We start from the raw sequence: 21,951 nt of genomic DNA on the forward strand, positions 1-21,951 counted from the left end.
GTAGTGGCCCCTTACATTGGTGACCTACAGGAGAAGGCCCCCCTTATATCAGTGGTCATTGTAGTGCTCCTGTACATTGTGGACCAATGGGACAAGGACCCCCTTATATTAGTGGTCAGTGTAGTGGTCCGGTACATTGGGGAACAAAGGGAGAAGGACCCCCTTATATCAGTGATCAGTGTAGTGGTCCCTTACATTGATGACCTACGGGAGAAGGACTCCCTTATATCAGTGGTCACTTACATTGATGACCAACGATAGGACCCCCTTATATCAGTGGTAAGTGTAGTGGTCACTTACATTGATGACCAATGGGAGAAGGACCCCCTTATATCAGTAGTCAGTGTAGTGATCTGGTACATTGGGGACCAATGGGAGAAGGATCCCTTATATCAGTGGTCATTGTTGTGGTCCAGTACATTGGAGACCAAAGGTAGACGGACCCCCTTATATCAGTGGGCAGTGTAGTGGTTCAGTACATTGGGGACCAATGGGAGGACCCCTTATATCAGTGATCAGTGTAGTGGTCCCTTACATTGGTTACCAATGGGAGAACGACCCCCTTATATCAGTAGGCAGTGTGGTGGTCCCTTACATTGGTGTCTGATGGGGGAAGGACCCCTTATATCAGTAGTCATTGTAGTGGTCCGGTACATTGGGGACCAATAGAAGGAACCCCTTATATCAGAAATTGTTCATTGCTCAAGGATTCCCTAGAAACCTTTGGAGGACCCCTGGCTGGGAAAGGCTGGACTAGGCAGTCATATATTTCTGTCCCCCTTGGTGGGAGTGGAGGTGACCCCTCTATAAGGATCTACAGTCCATACACACACAGCACATGGCCTGGGTCACACTACCAGACGCTTCTCGGGGCTGCAGTTCCTCTGAGCTCCACATGGTGGGGATCTCACTTCTACCCAGACAGGAAGTCTATATGGAAGGTGGGAAGTGATGTCAGGTACAGACAGGAAGTTCTGGGTGAGAGGTGAGGTGGGAGGAAGTAGAGAGGAGACATTGGTGGAAGTGGCAGCAGAAGAGGTAATAAGATGTTATTTACTATTTACACCCAGTAACCCCCCGTCATGTCCGTCCTCTTCCTCCATAGTCACGTCCGTCCTCTTCCTCCATAGTCACGTCCGTCCTCTTCCTCCATAGTCACGTCCGTCCTCTTCCTCCATAGTCACGTCCGTCCTCTTCCTCCATAGTCACGTCCGTCCTCTTCCTCCATAGTCACGTCCGTCCTCTTCCTCCATAGTCCTGTCCGTCCTCTTCCTCCATAGTCCTGTCCGTCCTCTTCCTCCATAGTCCTGTCCATCCTTTTCCCCCATAGTCACGTCTGTCCTCTTCCTCCATAGTCAAGTCCGTCCTCTTCCTCCATAGTCACGTCCGTCCTCTTCCTCCATAGTCACTGTGACATCTTTTATCTCCAGCAGATGATGATACACACATATATAGTGTGGGAACCCAGATTAACTCTGTATAGTCCAATGATGGAATTTCTGGTCTGTACCACGAGGAAAAATATTAATGTCACGAAACGCCGGTTCCAGACATTGTATGTGGGGGGGGCAATGAAATGATAATAATGGAAGGTTGGGATTCGGGAAGATTTCTGTAAGATTTTACACGGGAATGATCAGCTCCCCCTCTAGAGACACTATGACTCGTCTCCCAACAGGAGTCTGCAAGGGACTGGATTTTGGTGGTGTGCGATGGTGAACCCAAAGTGGGAAGGGACAATTTTATCAAAAAAATTGTCACGTACCTGGTAGGAGACTGAATTGATGAGGTCAGCCTCTCTTGTATCTCCAGCCCAGGTCCCACTGAAGGTGGACCACATGGTGCCAAGGGAGAGGAGGAATACGAGTGTCGGCAGGTGCTGATAGCAGAACTTGCAGCTGGAGGTGCAGGCTTGAGAAGTCAGGCAGGATATCCGGTCAGAAGCGGATGTAATGCATGCTGGGCCAGCCGAGGTTAAAGGGACACTCCACTTGTAAAGCATGTTCTGGAAGCGTGGCTTGTTGGAGCTCTCAGCAGGCTTTAGACAGGAACACACTGCGATGACTGCGGTTATGAAGGACAGTCAAAATAGACACTTAGAACTAGTATGAAGTTGGAACGAGGTCAGTAGCAGGTGGGTAACGAGGTACGAAAGCATAGGCAAAAAGCGTGGTCAGGTGTGAGGCCGAAGTCAGGAACAGATGGGCAAAGGTGCAAACAGAATCCAGGATCAGGTCAGTAACAAGCCGGGTCATTAACAGAATACACTCAGGACACAGGTAAGCTAAAGACCAGACGGCACTGACCGTGAGCAAGAGCTTCCTTGAAATAGCCTATCTGGCTCCAGAAACTGTAGGCACGCTACCGTATACATGCACACCTGTGTGCGGAGGAATGCACACATGCTCATGTCTATGAGCAATGCTCCTGTGCACATTTCTATTAGTAATGTCGTGCGTGTGCCCATATCCATGCGCCAGTCGCCTTATAGGAATTCCCTTACAAAGATGTCCAGATAGAAATCAAAATGGATTTTTAAGCTCAATACAATTGTTCCAGCTGGACTAAATATTGATATTGAGCTGTTTACTTTTGATTAATCTGTTTTATGATTTTTTTACAGTAATTTTTATATCGGTTTACCAGTTATTGATGATTAAAAATAAAGCTTTAAATGAATTTAGTGATATATGATGATATAAAAGATATTTTTAGGTCCCGGCTCGACAAATCCCAGGCGCCAGGTCGTCAACACGAGCAGAACTCGCACCTAGGCTCCCACCAGCCTATCCACCGCTAACACGAGGCACGGGCAGCTCCTTGGGCAGCCACCCAATGAGCTCCTCACCTTCTCTCCTCCATTGGCCATTGACCTTGCATGGGGGAACGATGATTGGGCAGCCCGTGCATTGGGTGGAGCTTCCTTCCCTTTTTCGACTCCAATCAGGACGTGAGTTGGGGAATGGCTCATTCTGCGTTTGGCTGACCAGGAAGATGGTGAGGTTGGCACACCGAGGAGCCGACAGTGATCCTCGGCTGTGCCAGATGGCTGAAAGTGACCAGCCCATGGTGGGGCCAAGGGGCTGGTGAACTCTAATCCCAGGTGAGGAGACACCCACGGGCCAAGTGACCAGCCTGTGGTGGGGCCAAGGGACTGGCGAACTCTACTCCCAGGTGAGAGGAGACACCCCAAGGGCCAAGTGACCAGCCCATGGTGGGGCCAAGGGACTGGCAAACTCTACTCCCAGGTGAGAGGAGACACCTCAGGGTCCAAGTGACCACCCTGTGGTGGGGCCAAGGGGCTGGCGAACTCTACTAGTCCCAGTCTAGTCCCAATTTAATAAGACACAAATGACACCTAAGACATGCTGTGTGAGAGGAATATATGAGGGGGGACACTGTGTGAGAGGACCCCTGTATCAGCATCACCCCCTTAGAGACCTCCCATTAGATCATATTCCCTTTACATTAGCACCCCCCTTAAAGACCCCCCATTAGATCAGAGTCCCTTTATATTAGCCTCCCCCCATTAGATTAGAGTCCCTTCATATTAGCACCCCCTTAGAGACCCCCCCATTAAATCAGAGTTCCATGTTATCTGTGACCACCCCCTTTATTGATCAACGGTTGGCCATCTGGGCTATAAATGATTGAGGAATCTGGGCAGGAGTAGAGATGCTTTTTAGGACCGCTTTACCTGCCAATAGATGATCTGGGCAAAGGTTGGCATTTTCCAATTTAAACACGTCGGATAGCAGCAGGTTAGCAGAGTCACCCTCTCTGTTCACATCTAAGAGGTATCAAGCCTACCATCCACCACTGGAGTCTCTGAGGATCCAGTGTGGGTTAGTGCTTCTTCTCCTTATGCCAGTATTCCCCATTTACTGCTCTAGAGGTGTCTATTGCTTCACAGGCACCATGAACTCTATGGGACTACAGGTCCCAGCACACCTAGTCATCTACAGTTGGGTTTTTCTGAGTAAGTGTGGCCAGGTTACCCCAGGAGTCGTCTGACACTGTTATCAGAAAGTTTTATTGGAACTTTCATGCTGTGGATTCAAGTATTTCGTCCATAGTGAAAGTGCTGCCCGAACATTTATTATTTGTAGATTAACCACTTGGGGGCCAGAACATTCCCCCACTTCCGGGGCCGGAACATTCTCTTCATTTTGGAGATAAAGTCTAGTAATATGGTCCTCTAAACAAACAGCACTGACAATAAATAGACAAGACAAGGACCATCCTGACCATACATGGCCTACAAAGGGCAATGATGACACTACACAGGCAGCCAATGGGCAATCATTACACTATGCAGCCAACACAATGATGGAGTGCCGGGGTCAGGAGTATGGAGCATAGAGCCCCTTACATTGCTGCTCAGGAGGAAGAAAACATTCCCCAGCCTGCCATGAAGAATATGTTCCATCATTGGTGTCAGAGGGAGGAAAAGACTGAGGGGTCTGAGGAAAGTAGAGGAGCTGAGGGTTCTCTGAGGAGGTAGTGGGACTAAAGGACTCTGGGGGTGTACTGCATCAGAAGGGCTCTGGGATACGTGAGGAGGATGTTCATCTGAAGGACTTTGGAGACCTTTGAGGAAGTAATAGGTTGGAGACCTTTGAGGAAGTAATAGGGCTGAATGACTCTGAAGGAGTAGTTGACCTTCGAGGAAGAATTCAAGCTGCAAGGCTCTGAGGTAATAGGGGACGATAGGATTCAGGGAGGCTGTTGGTCTCTGATAGGACTCCCACCTCACCTACAGTTACTTTTCAGACCTACTTAAAGAATGCTTGCCAGGAAGTGAAAGCAACCTTCACCTTACCATCTCACAGGTCAAGTGATTTGTTCCAGGATGCCAAGTGGAATGAAGGAGGACACTTATTCTTAGAGGAGGTCTACTTGAGCAGCATCTCCTAATAGTTGGCCAGTCCAATATTTTCCCATGACACAGGGTCAGGCGGTACCTAGAGCTGGAATTCAGAGCCCCAGGTGCCCAGTGTCACTCTGTACAATGTCCTGGACACTACAGAGAACCAAAAGAGCAAAATCCCCCCCTCCAGCTGTCGTCCTCCTTCCCACACTGGGCTGCCATTGGAGGGTAGAACCGAATCCTCCCCCACAGTTCTTCTCCACTAGCAACATCCTCCTGCTATCAAATCTAATCTCTTCTTTTACTGAAGAGAGTGACAGTGACATCACTCCTGTCAGTCAGCAGGCTGCTGGAGATTTTAGCCTTGCAGCCAGGGCTTTGACAATTATCTGGATTAGCTGGCAAATCAGGCCAAAAGCCAGTATGTTTCCCTTCCTGGACATCATAATGTCCAGGGGTGCACCGAAAATTTGGTGGCTGACACGATTCGGCCGAAAACACCCTTATCGGCCATCAGGCGATATGAAAAAAAAACACTGATACAGGTGCCGAAAAAACCTCCGCCCCCCTCGCCACTACTGCCCCTTGCCGCCGTCCGCCCACCACTGTTGCCGCTCGGTAGTTCTCAGCCTTACCAGCCCAGCGCTGGGCATAGAGATGAGTAACGGAAGGATGGCCTCCACTCATCTCTATACCCTTGGAGGACCGGAGCGATGACACTTCCAGTTCTGGCGCCTTTTTTTTTAAGCCTTAGATGAATGCTTTTTTTATCTAATGCTTTACATTGCAGAAGAGAGATGTGGGGTCTCATTGACCCCATATCTCTCAGTAATTGCCTACTTTATTATCCTCATTAATACCTTCTCCTCCAGTCCTCGCCAGCTCTTCTCCACTTTTAACTCTCTACTTTCTCCACCTCCACCCAGTACCTCACTTACCGCCCATGAGATTGCTAACCACTTCAAAAACAAGATTGACGCAATTCGTAGGGACTTCACCACTGCTCAGACACCCACCCCACTTAGCACTCCGCACATAATAACCCCCTTAACACTTTGCTCCCTTGACCTCACTACTACCGAAGAGGTCACTAAGATTTTCTCCAAAGCCCGCCTCACCACCTGCCCCCTGGACCCTGTCCCCTCACAACTCATGCGGTCCCCCTCTTCCATCCTATGCTCACTCACATCTTCAATCTTTCCCTCTCCACCGGTACCTTCCCCTCCCCTCTAAAGCATGTGCACATCACTCCCATACTTAAGAAACCCTCCCTGGACCCCACCGACCTGAACAACTTAGACCCATCTCCCTGCTGCCATTTAAATCTCCTAAGGTCATCTAAACTCCTAGAACGCTTAGTCTACAATCGCCTGAGCTCCCATCTCACCGACAACAACCTTCTTGACCCTTTACAGTCCGGCTTCCGCCCCCTACACTCCACCGAAACTGCCTTACTCAAACTCACCAATGACCTACTAACCGCCAAAACCAATGGCCACTATACTCCTACTACTTGACCTCTCTGCGGCTTTTGACATGGGTGACCACCCCCTCCTCCTCAAAAAACTCCACTCTCTTGGCCTCAGACCCTGCTCTCTCCTGGTTCTCCTCCTACCTTTTGCAGCGCTCCTTCATCGTTACCTATAACGCTGCCTCCTCCTCTTCACTCCCTCTTTCTGTAGGGGTCCTTCAAGGTTCTGTCCTTGGACCCCTTCTCTTCTCCATCTACACCTCCTCCCTTGGCCAATTGATAAACTCCCACGGCTTCAACTACCATCTCTATGTCGACGAAACACAAATCTATCTCCCTACCCCTCACCTCACCCATTTAGTCTCCAATCGCATCACCAGCCTACTAAGTGACAATTCGGACTGGATGTAGCTCCACTTCCTCAAACTCAACCTTTTCATAACCGAGCTCCTAGTTTTCCCCCCAGCCCGTGCCCCCCCCCCCCAACTTCTCCATCAAGATCAACAACACTACCATCAGTCCCACCCCTCACGCCAGGGTACTAGGTATAATCCTAGACTCCAATCTGTCCTTTCAGCCCCAGGTCCAATCACTGACAAACTCATGTAGACTTCACCTCCGCAACATCTCCAAGATACGTCCGTTCCTAACCTCGGAAACTACTAAGCAACTTATTCACTCCCTTGTTATATCTCCCCTGGACTATTGTAACTCCCTCCTCATTGGCCGACCTCATCGCAGGCTATCCCCTCTTCGGTCTATCATGAATGCTGCTGCCAGACTCATCCACCTTACTAACCATTCTGTATCTGCCACCCCTCTCTGCCAATCCCTCCACTGGCCTCCATTCAGTGTCCTCCTCCCCTCTCTGCCAATCCCTCCACTGGCCTCCATTCAGTGTCCTTCACCCCTCTCTGCCAATCCCTCCACTGGCCTCCATTCAGTGTCCTTCACCCCTCTCTGCCAATCCCTCCACTGGCCTCCATTCAGTGTCCTCCACCCCTCTCTGCCAATCCCTCCACTGGCCTCCATTCAGTGTCCTCCACCCCTCTCTGCCAATCCCCCCACTGGCCTCCATTCAGTGTCCTCCATCCCTCTCTGCCAATCCCTCCACTGGCCTCCATTCAGTGTCCTCCACCCCTCTCTGCCAATCCCTTCACTGGCCTCCATTCAGTGTCCTCCACCCCTCTCTGCCAATCCCCCCACTGGCCTCCATTCAGTGTCCTCCATCCCTCTCTGCCAATCCCTCCACTGGCCTCCATTCAGTGTCCTCCACCCCTCTCTGCCAATCCCTTCACTGGCCTCCATTCAGTGTCCTCCACTCCTCTCTGCTAATCCTTCCACTGGCTTCCAATTGCCCAATGGATAAAAGTCAAAACACTAACACTGACATATAAAGCCATTCATAACACTGACCCTAATTACATCACCGATCTTGTCTCTAAATACCACCTAAACCGTACTCTCCGTTCCTCACAAGACCTCCTACTCTCTAGCTCCCTTGTCTCTTCCTCCCATGCTTGTCTCCAGGATTTCTCAAGGCCTACAACCATCCTCTGGAACTCCCTACCCCAATCTATCAGGCTATCGCTTACTCTGCTCACTTTTAGGTGCACTCTGAAAACCCATCTCTTCAGGGAAGCCTACCCCGCCCCCAGCTAATACTGGAATCAACTACTCCTCCTACCACTCCATCCCCCACAGCTAATTACCTCTTGTACCACTATCCCCTCCCTCCTAGATTGTAAGCTCCCAGGATCAGGGCCCTCTAATCCCTCTTGTATTGACCTGTATTGTTACTGTACTGTCTCCCTCCATAATGTAAAGCGCTGAGCAAACTGTCGGCGCTATATAAGTCCTATATTATAATAATAATAATAAAGAGGACCTGTCACTAATTATTTCTATCACAAAGGATGCATGCATTCCTTGTGATACAAATAAAAGTGATTATTTATTTTTTTAAAGGGACATTGTAAAAAAAAAAAAAAATTAAAAAAAATGTAAAAAATAAAAATTAAAGTGCCCCTGTCCCCCGTGCTCGCACGTAGTGATGAACGCATATGTAGGCCATGCCCACATATGTAAATAGTGTTCAAACCACACATATGAGGTATCGCCACGAATGTCGGAGCAAGAGCAATAATTCTCACACTAGACCTCCTCTGTAACTTTACACTGCTAACCTGTAGAAAAATTTTAATGCATCACCCATGGAGATTTTTAAATACTGTAGTTGGACGCCATTCCAAGAGCGCGCGCAGTTTTAAAGTGTGAAATTACTCGCCGTAATATCCTCTTTCATATTTTACAAAAAAATTGGCATATATAGTTTGTTTTGTTTTTTTTTTAATCAAAGTATATTTTTTACCAAAAAATATATTAATTTTTAAAAACTGCGCATTTCGGTTTCGATATTCCGCCAAGTGCATACTGAATTTTCATTTTCGGCAGAGGGACTGCGGCAGGGGGGCATTCTGAGAGTGGGGGGAACTGACTAACTGCCACTGGCGGTATATATACTTTGGATTTTTTTTATTTTTACTAGTAATAGCGTTGATCAGCGAATTATAGCGGGACTGCGGCAGGCATTCTGACACTGGGGGGAGCTGACTTGGTGTCACTGACATCCCCAGTGACATCAATAAATCGGTGGTTCATATAGTGAACTCGGTGTAGAGCCTGAGGTCACCACAGAGGACAAGGGGGCGCTCTTTACGTCTGGAGGAAAAGAGATGTAATCTCCAAACACGGAAAGGTTTCTTCACAGTGAGAGCTGTAAAAATGTGGAATAGACTCCCTCAAGAGTTGGTTGTGGCCAGCTCAGTGGATTGCTGTAGGAAAGTCCTGGATTCGTTCTTGGATACACAGAATATAACCGGATCAGGGGCGGACTGACCATTTGGAAACACGGGCACTGGCAGTGATGTCCCTGGTACCTTTTTCATAGGCTTTTTTGAGTTTGGGCAAGGACACAGGGGCCCCATGATCCCCTATTGCCCGGGGGCCCCATGAGTTGTCAGTCCGCCCCTGAACCGGATATAACATTTATAGGTAAAGTTGATCCAGGGAATATACGATTGCCTTTCGGGGGATCAGGAAGGAATTTTTCCCCTGCAGGAGCAAATTGGATCATGCTTTGCTGGGTTTTTGGCCTTCCTCTGGATCAACTGTGGGTGTAGGATTATAACTTTTTTTTTAATGGTTGAACTGGATGGACCTTTGTCTTTTTTCAGCCAGACTAACTATGTAACTATAAGCAACTTCTCCATTGAAATCTATTGTAGCAAAAACGCTGCTTTTTGCTTTTTAAAAAGTCCCCGACCATTTCCAAAAATGGAGCAGCTGAAAAAAGCTTAGGTGTGGACGTGTCCCATTGGAAACAATGTAGGATTATAACTTTTTTTTTTGGGTTGAACTGGATGGACTTTTGTCTTTTTTCAGCCAGACTATGTAATACAGTGATCAGTGCTAATAAAAAGTAATAAATAATAAAAAGTAATAAAAAATAATAATGGCACTGGGCAGGAAGGGGTTAACATGTGGGGCGATCAAAGGGTTAACAGTGTGCTGTTTTACAGTGTGCTATGTGTGTGCTGCACTGTAAGCACCCTGCTTTGTATGGCTCTGCTATGCTGAGCCATACAAAGCAGTGTGCAGGAGCTGATGGGAGAGAACTGTTTTGTTTACTTTCAGTTCTCTCCCTCTGTCAGTAATCCTTCTCGGGCGCTGGCGAGTAATCTCCGGCCGGGACCACGTGATTGGCAGCCGAGGCTAGTAATGGCGGCAGTCAGCGACTGCAGCGGGCATTCTGACACTGGGGCGGGGGGGACTGACTTGGTGTCACTGACATCCCCAGTGACACCAATACAGTGATCAGTGCTAATAAAAAGCACTGACACTGTACTAATGGCACTGGGCAGGCAGGGGTTAACATCTGGGGTGATCAAAGGGCTAACTGTGTTCTGGGAGTGTTTTACAGCTCAAGCACATTTCTGCTAAGCAGGGCAATACAAAGCAGCATGCTGGAGCTGGCAGGGGAGCAATCTGTATTGTTTACATACAGACCCCTCCCCCGGCAGTGATACTCAGTGATCGCCGGGTGCCGGCGGAGACCCAGTGATGGACAGCTGTAGCCGCCAATGACGGCGCAGATAGGGTGTGGTCGCCCCCTACCCAGAAATACAAAATCGCTTATATATATACGTGATTTTGCGTACTCCTGCCGCCCTATAGCAGTATATCTGCTATAGGACGGAGGGGAAGTGGTTAAAACAAACGTAGCGGTGGAATACAATGTCTGATATGTATGGGTACAAACGAGCCATGACAATTTTCATTCCCAGAATGCCTTCTACACAGCGCTATGGCAGTGAGTCGCCCAGCCATTGGCACTTGAGGGTGTTCTGACATGTTCTAATTTGCACTCTCCTGGGTCTCAGACCAGTTGACTCAGTCTTTGTGGAGTAATAGGAGAAATACCACGTGTGGGCATTGCGCTTATGGTGGAAAATGAGCGACGGGAATCTGGAACATCAAATTTTGCGTGAAAAATGGCAAAAGCGCAAGTGAAACTTTCACTTATAACAGGCTTATGGTGAACGCTCTTCAAATAGATGAAAGGAGCCGGCAACTCGAACATCCGTGTTGAAGAAGTATTAGGGTCGTTGGTTCAAATCCCAACCATGGCACTACCTGCCTGGAGTTTGCATGTTCTCCCTGTGCCTGTGTGGGTTTCCTCCGGGTACTCCAGTTTCCTCCCACACTCCAAAGACATGCTGGTAGGTTAATTGGCTCCTGTCTAAATTGTCCCTAGTATGTGTGTGTATGAATGTAAGTTAGGGACCTTAGATTGTACGCCCCTTGAGGGTTAGGGACTGATGTGAATGTACAATATATATGTAAAGTGCTGTGTAAACCAACGGCGCTATATAAGGACCTGAAATAAATAATAATAATGTTAGATATATTGTAAATTAACCACTTCCCGAGCGTCCTATAGCAGAACTACTGCTACAGGGTGGCAGGGCTGCACAAAATCACGTATATACACGTGATTTTGTATTTCTGGGTAGGGGGCGCATGCCATACCCATGCCACCATTGGCGGCTACAGCTGTTGATCACTTGGTCCCGGCCAGAGATCACTGACAGGGTAGAGACCTGTATGTAAACAATACAGATCTCTCCCTTTTCAGCTCCTGCACGCTGCTTTGTATTGCTCTGCATAGCGATATATATACACAGACACACATACATATATATATACAGGCATGTCAATATCAGCATTTTGTGGGGGCCAAAAAAATGACTCCTCCAAACATCATATTGTCTTTGCATTTGAGGCCTTTGAAAATAAAAGGGTGGTCTTTGCAATATTTGGACAACACGCATTGAATTACAAGGCATGCATAGCAGAGCAATACAAAGAAATGTGCTTGTGCTGTAAAACACTCCCAACACAGTTAACCCTTTGATCGCCCCAGGTGTTTAGCCCTTCCTGCCCAGTGCCATTAGTACAGTGTCAGTGCTTTTTATTAGCACTGATCACTGTATTGGTGTCACTGGGGATTTCAGTGGCACCAAGTCAGTTCCCCCCCCCAGTGTCAGAATGCCTGCCGCAGTCCTGCTATAAGTCGCTGATCGCCGCCATTACTAGTTTAAAAGAAAAATCCCAGTGTATATATATATATATATGTGTGTGTGTATAAATAAATAAATAAATATATATATACAGTGGGGATCGAAAGTTTGGGCACCCCAGCTAAAAATTTGTATTAATGTGCATAAAGAAGCCAAGGAAAGATGGAAAAATCTCCAAAAGGCATCAAATTACAGATCAGACATTCTTATAATATGTCAACAAAAGTTAGATTTTATTTCCATCATTTACACTTTCAAAATAACAGAAAACAAAAAAATGGCGTCTGCAAAAGTTTGAGCACCCTGCAGAATTTATAGCATGCACTGCCCCCTTTGCCAAGCTGAGACCTGCCAGTGTCATGGATTGTTCTCAATCATCATCTGGGAAGACCAGGTGATGTCAATCTCAAAGGTTTTAAATGCCCAGACTCATCTGACCTTGCCCCAACAATCAGCACCATGGGTTCTTCTAAGCAGTTGTCTAGAAAACTGAAACTGAAAATAGTTGACGCTCACAAAGCTGGAGAAGGCTATAAGAAGATAGCAAAGCATTTTCAGATGTCAATATCCTCTGTTCGGAATGTAATTAAATGGCAGTCATCAGGAACAGTGGAAGTTAAAGCAAGATCTGGAAGACCAAGAAAAATATCAGACAGAACAGCTCGCAGGATTGTGAGAAAAACAATTCAAAACCCACGTTTGACTGCACGATCCCTCCAGAAAGATCTGGCAGACACTGGAGTTGTGGTACACTATTCCACTATAAAGAGATACTTGTACAAATATGGTCTTCATGGAAGAGTCATCAGAAGAAAACCTCTTCTACGTCCTCACCACAAAAATCATCGTTTAAACTTTGCAAATGAACATATAGACAAGCCTGATACATTTTGGAAACAAGTTCTGTGGACCGATGAGGTTAAAATTGAACTTTTTTGCCGGAATGAGCAAAGGTACGTTTGGAGAAGAAGGGGCACAGAATTTAATGAAAAGAACCTCTGTCCAACTGTTAAGCATGGGCTTGGATCAATCATGCTTTGGGGTTGTGTTGCAGCCAGTGGCACAGGGAACATCTCACGAGTAGAAGGAAAAATGGATTCAATAAAATTTCAGCAAATTTTGGATGGTAACTTGATGCCATCTGTGAAAAAGCTGAAGTTAAAGAGAGGATGGCTTCTACAAATGGATAATGATCCTAAACACACCTCGAAATCCACGGGGGATTACATCAAGAGGTGTAAACTGAAGGTTTTGCCATGACCTTCACAATCTCCTGACCTCAACATAATTGAAAATCTATGGATAGACCTTAAAAGAGCAGTGCGTGACAGACAGCCCAGAAATCTCAAAGAACTGGAAGACTTTTGTAAGGAAGAATGGGCAAAGATACCTCAAACAAGAACTGAAAGACTCTTGGCTGACTACAAAAAGCGTTTACAAGCTGTGATACTTGCCAAAGGGGGCAGTACAAGATATTAACTCTGCAGGGTGCCCAAACTTTTGCAGACGCCATTTTTTTGTTTTCTGTTATTTTGAAAGTGTAAATGATGGAAATAAAATCTAACTTTTGTTGACATATTATAAGAATGTCTAATCTGTAATTTGATGCCTTTTGGAGATTTTTCCATCTTTCCTTGGCTTCTTTATGCACATTAATACAAATTTTTAGCTGGGGTGCCCAAACTTTAGATCCCCACTGTATATATAAATACCGCCATTTATAGACGCTATAACGTTCACTTAAACCAATTAATTTACACATATTGGGATTTTTTTTGGCAAAGACATGGAGCAGAATACATTTTGGCCTAAATTGATGACAAAATTTGATTTTTTTAAAAAAAATTTTACTGGACATGTTTATTAGCAAAAATATTGTTTTTTTTGCTTTTTTTTTCAAAATTGTCTGCCTTTTTTTATTTATAGTACAAAAAAATAAAAGCTGCACAGATGGTCAAATACCACCGAAAGAAAGCTCTATTTATGGGTAAAAAGGACGTCCATTTTATTTGGGTGCAGAGTTGCATGACCGCACAATTGTCAGTTAAAATAATGCAGCGTCGGATCGCAAAAAATGGTCTGGTCAGGAAGGGGGGAGGGGGAATCCTCCGGAGGACGAGGGTTTAAAGCATGTTATGCATTTCTTGTAGTGTGAACAGAGACTCTTCTGCCCTGAGGTAGGATTTCAAAACATGTCAGGATTGTAGAAATGCGCTGGATAGGGATTTTTTTTATGTAGACCTTTTCAGCCTTTTATTTTTTATTTTATATGTATGAAAGACAAATGCTTTGATCACTGATATACAATAAAATGGTTTGTTTTGCATTATGAATATACACCTTATAAATGCCTAAGAAGTCCCACATAGTTTTCTGATTGTAGGTTGCAAGTTAGATGGTTGTTGGCATTCTCCTTTGGGTGAAATCACTTCCATGTAATTTCTGTTTTATCATTCCTGGTCTGCAGACCTAAAACTAATCAAAACCAGTTCAGAAACCAAACAAACCCAATAGAGAAAAGAGAATTTTTGATCCAGCAGGCCAGGAGAGTCATGGGTTCTCCAAAATGTAGCAATTGCTAAACAGTCCAGACTAGATGGCGGCAGTAGTATTGGTCCAGCAACCCTCCTATCCCCCCCTCACATCCACATCCTATTATTGTGTGACCAATACCATCCAAATCATTCTTACTTTCATTTCCCAAAGTTATCCGTCTACAAGGAGACCTGTATAGATCACATGATGGCACCAATGAGGATGGAGGAGGACCGGAGTCACATGACTGAGAAGATACTAAACCTCACCCTGGAGATCATCTACCTGCTGACCGGAGAGGTGAGGAGGATTCTGGGAGGTCACATGACATCACTCTCATCTCTATTAATAAAACACAGACCTGACCGGAGAGGTGAGGAGGATTCTGGGAGGTCACATGACATCACTCTTATCTCTATTAATAAAACGCAGACCTGACCGGAGAGGTGAGGAGGATTCTGGGAGGTCACATGACATCATTCTTATCTCTATTAATAAAACGCAGACCTGACCGGAGAGGTGAGGAGGATTCTGGGAGGTCACATGACATCACTCTTATCTCTATTAATAAAACACAGACCTGACCGGAGAGGTGAGGAGGATTCTGGGATTCTAACATTATATTCCTATTGGTTCCTCAATACAGAGATTTCCTCCTCTGAAGTCAGGTGATCATATGACCATCACAGTGCCTCCATGTGACTCCCTAAACCCTGAGAGACACAACATGCAGAAGATTCTAGAAGTCACCAAGAAGATGATGGAGCTGCTGACAGGAGAGGTGAGCGGTGCCGGGAATTCTGGGACATTCTCCAGTAACAGACAAGGGATGTGTCTGGATGGTGACTGTATCATTGTGTGTGTCAGGTTCCTATAAGGTGTCAGGGTGTCACTGTCTATTTCTCCATGGAGGAGTGGGAGTATTTAGAAGGACACAAGGATCTCTACAAGGACGTCATGATGGACAATCAGCCGCCCCTCACATCACCGGGTAAGAGGAGACTTTATTGTAAAGGAGAGAGCAGTACGGAGGATCCACCTAGATCCCCCATCATCTGATAAACACATAGAAACAATGGATTCAGTCAGTGTGTGTGTTTCCTACAGATGGATCCAGTCATGGGAACCCACCAGAGAGATGTCCCCATCCTCTGTATTCCCGGGATTCCACACAGGAAGGTCACACCATCCCTCACCATCATCAGGTAGATGGATCCAGTCATGGGAACCCACCAGAGAGATGTCCCCGTCCTCTGTATTCCCGGGATTCCACACAGGAAGGTCACACCATCCCTCACCATAATCAGGTAGATGATTGACAGTTATTTCTGGTTGTGATTTATACACAAGCATTACAATGAATGTGTTATTATATATTCAGAATGGAAACTTCGAAGATTATAATATTGTTGTCAAGAAGGAATTTAAAGAGGAGGATGAGGAGTTTGGAGTGATGGAGGAGTTTTCAAAAGGACACAAGGATATGATGGAGCCACCTAATACCAGGAACCCACCAGAGAGATGTCCCCGTCCTCTGTATTCCCGGGATTCCACACAGGAAGATCACACCATTCCTCACCATTACAAGGTTGGTGGGACGGAGCATATGGAACATGGACTTGTGAAGCTGATCTGTGGATTTTTTTATGTGATGTTACAATATTAAAGCTTATATTTTACAGATGATATTTTCTCTCATTCTCTTGGTTTAGGGTGAAGATCTGATAGATATAAAAGTTGAGGTTAAATCAGAAGAAGAAGAAGAGGCGTATGTGAGGGATGATCAGCAGTCTATGGAGGAGGATGGAATAACGGGGACATTTATAGAGGAGGACACTCCTACAGAGATCAGCACAGGTGGGTCATGAACACTAAATCCATTCCTCCACCCATACTGCTCACTGATTGGTCCAGAGTAGGGCGGGGACTGGGTGATATCAGCCTGTAATCCCCTGGTCACTTTCCTGAGCTGTGTTCCCCGTCCTGTATTCCTGGATTTCTCTCGGATAATCTTCCTTCTCTGTGCTGCAGACACAATTTATGTATCTAGACTGGATTTATGGAGATTCTGGGGTTCAGCTGGCAGCAAAATGTGGATTTTCACCATAGACGTTGCTTGACCTAGGGACCTGGGGCATGTGTCTTGGGTCTTCTGTTCCATGCTTGGGTCTAGCTTGAACTCTGACAGTACAATTCTCCCAGGGTTCCTTGCTCTGTGGTCTGCTGGCTGTGCCGGGTGGAGGGATATGTCTGTATAGTCTCAGACCCAAGTCACTGAGTGCAGTCTCAGGAGATGGGAGGCAGCGGTGTGGGATCTCTGCAACTTGTCTACAGTAAAGCAAACATTTGGACTACTGATGATTACTGAATACTAGTATTGTGAGTCCTGACCCTTCCACTATATTATTTATATTGTACATTACATACTCCTGACCCCTGCACTATATACTCTATGTTGTACATTCCATAGTCCTGACTTCTGCTCTCCCCCCTCCCCCCACTGCTATATATACACATAATATGGATTCTCTTTTGTTACACCCATTTCCTCCCAGGTGGACATTTTATATCGGATGATGTGATTGGAGCACAGACTTTTACATGGTGATAATAATGTGATAACATCCTCCAACTTTGGACCCTTAAACAGAAAGTGATAATGAGGGAGGAGTCAATACCCCAATGATGGTGGTCTTCAGGATCAGTCCAGTCTTCATCTTGGTTGTTCTCCCCCCATCCTTACTCTCTGACCTCTGGTGGGGCTCAGCCCCGCTGTTCTTCATGACTAAATCATGGAGTAAATAAGGAAGTGCAGTACTTCTTGTGTTGGGAAGATGGCGATGAGTGATAGAGGGGGTGGGGACCCTCGTCCTATAATCCCCTCATTACTGTCCCTCCTATAAAAGACAGTTCTGGTTGTTTCCTCACTCTCTGACTAAGGTCCATGAATAAAGAAATGACCTGGTAGGAGATCAGAGGAGCCATTTCCTAGTTCCCTTGAGGGTGGAGTTGTAAGCTCCTCAGAGACCAAGCTGTCTGATGTGGGCGGAGTCCTGGTTTGGGGGAACCAATCAGCTCCTGTCTAGTAATCCTCTTTGTCTTTGTATTTTAGTCCATGGCCGGGAGATGAGGAAAACCTCCGAGGATTGTCTCACTTTATCTCCAGACTGGAAAGTAGAAGATGAGGACATCACACAGTATAGTCCAGGAGAAAACCCGGCTCCCTCCAATGTCCATCCGGCACCACCCAGTGTAGATGGACCATCGGATTCCTCGTATCCTGAGGAACCTCAGACTGTGCGGGACCGGGTCGGCCTTCCAATAGGGAAGAACTTCTCCTGTACTGAGTGTGGGAAAAGTTTCAATTTTAAATCCAATCTTGATGTGCATAAAAGATCTCACAGAGGTGAGAAGCCGCAGACATGTCCTGAGTGCGGGAAATGTTTTTCATATAAGTCCAATCTTTATAAACATCAGAGATCTCACATGGCGGAGAAGCCGTATTCATGTTCTGAGTGCGGGAAATGTTTTGTACAAAAATCAGAATTTGTCATACATCAGAGATCTCACACGGGGGAAAAGTCATATTCCTGTCTTGAGTGCGGGAAATGTTATTCATTGAAGTCCAATCTTTCCAGACATCAGAGACTGCATGTAAGTGAGAAGCCGTTTTCTTGTCCTGAGTGTGGGAAAGGTGTTCTAAACAAATCAGAACTTGTCGCACATCAGAGATCTCACACAGGGGAAAAGCCATATTCCTGTCCTGAGTGCAGGAAATGTTTTGCACAGAAGTCCCATCTTTTCAGACATCAGAGAGTGCACACGGGTGAGAAGCCGTATTCCTGTTCCGAGTGCGGGAAATGTTTTACACAAAAATCAGATCTTGTCACACATCAAAGGTCTCACACGGGGGAAAAGCCTTACTCTTGTTCTGAGTGTGGGAAATGTTTTTCACGCAAGTCCTCTTGTTGCACACATCAGAGATCTCACACGGAGGATAAGTCCCTTTCCTGTCCTGAGTGCGGGAAATGTTTTTCACAGAAGTCCCATCTTTACAGACATCAGAGGTCTCACACTGGTGAAAAGCCGTATTCCTGTCTTGAGTGCGGGAAATGTTTTTCAAGGAAGGCCTATCTTTCCATGCATCAGAGATCTCACACGGGAGAGAAGCTTCTTTCTTGTCCTGAGTGAGGGAAATGTTCCTCACTGAAGTCCTGTCTTCCTGTACATCAGGGGTCCCACACAACCCTGGAGGTGTATTAGTGCCTTGAGTGCGGGAAATGTCTTCTAGATGAATGTTGCTGGACATCCCAGGTCTCATGTGGGGAAGAAGCACACCCTGATATACACCTCAGATATACTCCATGGCTGATCTTCATCATGGAAGAAACAGTTCATAAGGAAATCAGAGGTCACCAAAGACATGGATGAAGTGTGGGACCGGGTTGGCCACTGATAGCAGGAGAAGAATAAAAATGGAGTCATTACCTTTCATTGGCTGAGTACATTTTGTGGTGGGAGACGGGTGGACTGACCATTTGGAAACTCAGGCCCGGGGTCAGTAGGGGCCCCCATGAGATGCCCCTGGTACCTTTTTCATAACCTTTTTTGAGTTTGGGCAAGGACACAGAGGCCCCATGATCCCCTATTGCCCGGGGGCCCCATGAGTTGTCAGTCCGCCCCTGGTGGGAGATTTCACAAACACTTAAAGGTCGGTTTTAAAATAATTTGTTGAACAGATGTGGAAATCATTCGTCCAGCAACAAGGAACATTGGGTGTATGTTGTATCCTATGATCAATGGCTCCATCTAATGGCCAGAATGTGGTAATGCGATATATTTCCTGTTTGAGGTATAAATACGTCTTTATGGCCACTAAATGGAGCCGACAATCATAGGAAATGACGTGTTCACTAAAATACAGCCAGATCAATGTAATTGTAAACCATTCAACCAGATAATCGCCTAGCAACAATACATTTTTATTTACCCCCATTCACACAAGGAATGTACATTCACCTTCACCGGCGAATTGCTTTTTTTCTATGAATTATTTTATCAATTTTATGAGTCAGTAGACATAGATTTAACCCCTCCCCCTCCAGAGGATTTACCCTCCTTCCTGACCAGGCCATTTTTTGCGTTAGTTTAACTGACAATTGCGCGGTCGTGCAACGCCGCACCCAAATGAAATTTACGTCTTTTTTTCCCACAAATTGAGCTTTTTCGGTGGTATTTGATGGCCTGTGTATTTTTTATTTTTTGCGCTATAAAAAAAATACCCGACAATTCTGAAAAAAAACCAAAACAATATTTTGGACATTTTGCTATTAACCACTTCCAGTCCAGATACTTTCCCCCCTTCCAGTCCGGACACTTTCCCCCCCTTCCAGTCCGGACACTTTCCCCCCCTTCCAGTCCGGACACTTTCCCCCCCTTCCAGTCCGGACACTTTCCCCCCCCTTCCAGTCCGGACACTTCCATCTCCTTCCAGTCTGGACACTTTTCCCCCCTTCCAGTCCGGACACTTTCACCCCCTTCCAGTCCGGACACTTTCACCCCCTTCCAGTCCGGACACTTCCCCCCCCTTCCAGTCCGGACACTTTCCCCCCCTTCCAGTCCGGACACTTTCCCCCCCTTCCAGTCCGGACACTTTCCCCCCCCTTCCAGTCCGGACACTTCCATCTCCTTCCAGTCTGGACACTTTTCCCCCTTCCAGTCCGGACACTTTCACCCCCTTCCAGTCCGGACACTTTCACCCCCTTCCAGTCCGGACACTTTCACCCCCTTCCAGTCCGGACACTTTCCCCCCCTTCCAGTCCGGACACTTCCATCTCCTTCCAGTCTGGACACTTTTCCCCCTTCCAGTCCGGACACTTTCACCCCCTTCCAGTCCGGACACTTTCACCCCCTTCCAGTCCGGACACTTTCACCCCCTTCCAGTCCGGACACTTTCACCCCCTTCCAGTCCGGACACTTCCATCTCCTTCCAGTCCGGACACTTTCACCCCCTTCCAGTCCGGACACTTTCCCCCCCTTCCAGTCCGGACACTTTCCCCCCCTTCCAGTCCGGACACTTTCCCCCCCTTCCAGTCCGGACACTTTCACCCCCTTCCAGTCCGGACACTTTCACCCCCTTCCAGTCCGGACACTTTCACCCCCTTCCAGTCCGGACACTTTCCCCCCCTTCCAGTCCGGACACTTTCCCCCCCTTCCAGTCCGGACACTTTCCCCCCCTTCCAGTCCGGACACTTTCCCCCCCTTCCAGTCCGGACACTTTCCCCCCCTTCCAGTCCGGACACTTTCCCCCCCTTCCAGTCCGGACACTTTCCCCCCTTCCAGTCCGGACACTTTCACCCCCTTCCAGTCCGGACACTTTTACCCCCTTCCAGTCCGGACACTTTCACCCCCTTCCAGTCCGGACACTTTCCCCCCCTTCCAGTCCGGACACTTTCCCCCCCTTCCAGTCCGGACACTTTCCCCCCTTTCAGTCCGGACACTTTCACCCCCTTCCAGTCCGGACACTTTCCCCCCTTCCAGTCCGGACACTTTCACCCCCTTCCAGTCCGGACACTTTCACCCCCCTTCCAGTCCGGACACTTTCCCCCCCTTCCAGTCCGGACACTTTCCCCCCCTTCCAGTCCCGACACTTTCTCCCCCCTTCCAGTCCGGACACTTTCACCCCCCTTCCTGACCAGGGCAATTTTCAGCTTTCAGCGCTATCACACTTTGAATGACAATTGCGCGGTCATGCAACACTGTACCCATATGAATTTTTTAGCATTTTTTTGAGACAGATAAAGCTTTATTTTGGTGGTATTTATTCACCGCTGGGATTTTTATTTTTTTGCTATGTAAATGAAAATGTCCAAAAATTTTGAAAAAAAGTGTTTTTCTTATAAAATTTTGCAAATAAATAATATTTCATCATAAATCTTGACCAAAATATATTCTGTTATATTTTTAGCAAAAAACTAATTACCCAAATTAGTTTATAACCAAAAATTATAATTTTTAAACATTTTTCTTTTACTTTTTTATTTTTTTATTTTTTTTAACAAACTGTCATCCTAGCAGTACAGTGTCACCATGGTGAAACTGTACTACTCTACTTGTGGGGGGTGATGAAGATTTTTTTTTTTTACACTGATTGCTTTTACACCCATAAAGGCTGTAAAAGTAATCATTTCTCCTTCTCTCTGGCTGCATTCTTGCAGCCATTGAGAACTACTGTGTGAGCTGTGATTGGTCACAGCTTGTCACATGGTACAAGGCTGTTGTGAATAGCCCTGTACCATGTGACCTCTGTGATCATTCACAGATTTCACACGTAGTAAGCAATGATGTCAAAAGTGACATCTTGCTTACCACTTTGCATGTGATCACTGATTAGCCAATCAGTGATCACATGATCGGGACCTCGTACAGAGGTC

General features: G+C 46.6%; 3 protein-coding genes across 3 annotated transcripts in view; 2 read left to right on the forward strand and 1 right to left on the reverse strand.

The window, feature by feature from the left end:
- LOC149451809 (uncharacterized) overlaps window positions 1-21,951 on the reverse strand; it is a 187,251-nt gene that overhangs the window by 91,813 nt on the left and 73,487 nt on the right. The window lies entirely within an intron of this gene.
- LOC149451813 (uncharacterized) lies at window positions 989-15,395 on the forward strand. Its single transcript, XM_089690130.1, has 3 exons — window positions 989-1,038; window positions 14,690-14,818; window positions 15,165-15,395. The coding sequence occupies exons 2-3, from the start codon at window positions 14,723-14,725 to the stop codon at window positions 15,393-15,395; spliced, it is 327 nt and encodes a 108-aa protein (XP_089546256.1). The 5' UTR covers window positions 989-1,038; window positions 14,690-14,722.
- Window positions 15,631-19,012, forward strand: LOC149451814 (uncharacterized). Its single transcript, XM_089690148.1, has 4 exons — window positions 15,631-15,825; window positions 15,900-16,106; window positions 16,231-16,375; window positions 17,631-19,012. Exons 2-4 carry the CDS (start codon window positions 15,972-15,974, stop codon window positions 18,707-18,709), a joined length of 1,359 nt encoding a protein of 452 aa, XP_089546274.1. The 5' UTR covers window positions 15,631-15,825; window positions 15,900-15,971; the 3' UTR covers window positions 18,710-19,012.

The sequence above is a fragment of the Staurois parvus genome, unplaced genomic scaffold (assembly GCF_062004578.1).
Source record: "Staurois parvus isolate SC_StPar_1 unplaced genomic scaffold, SC_StPar_1.0 ptg000519l, whole genome shotgun sequence".
Taxonomy (NCBI): Eukaryota; Metazoa; Chordata; class Amphibia; order Anura; family Ranidae; genus Staurois; species Staurois parvus.

Excerpts from the sequence above, each read along its gene's own strand:
- LOC149451813 (XM_089690130.1), top strand. The coding sequence starts at position 14,723 with ATGATGGCACCAATGAGGATGGAGGAGGACCGGAGTCACATGACTGAG. Across the intron at positions 14,819-15,164 it reads TCTACCTGCTGACCGGAGAG|AGATTTCCTCCTCTGAAGTC; the intron begins GTGAGGAGGATT and ends TCCTCAATACAG.
- LOC149451814 (XM_089690148.1), top strand. The coding sequence starts at position 15,972 with ATGGAGGAGTTTTCAAAAGGACACAAGGATATGATGGAGCCACCTAAT. Across the intron at positions 16,107-16,230 it reads CCATTCCTCACCATTACAAG|GGTGAAGATCTGATAGATAT; the intron begins GTTGGTGGGACG and ends CTCTTGGTTTAG. Across the intron at positions 16,376-17,630 it reads TCCTACAGAGATCAGCACAG|TCCATGGCCGGGAGATGAGG; the intron begins GTGGGTCATGAA and ends TTTGTATTTTAG.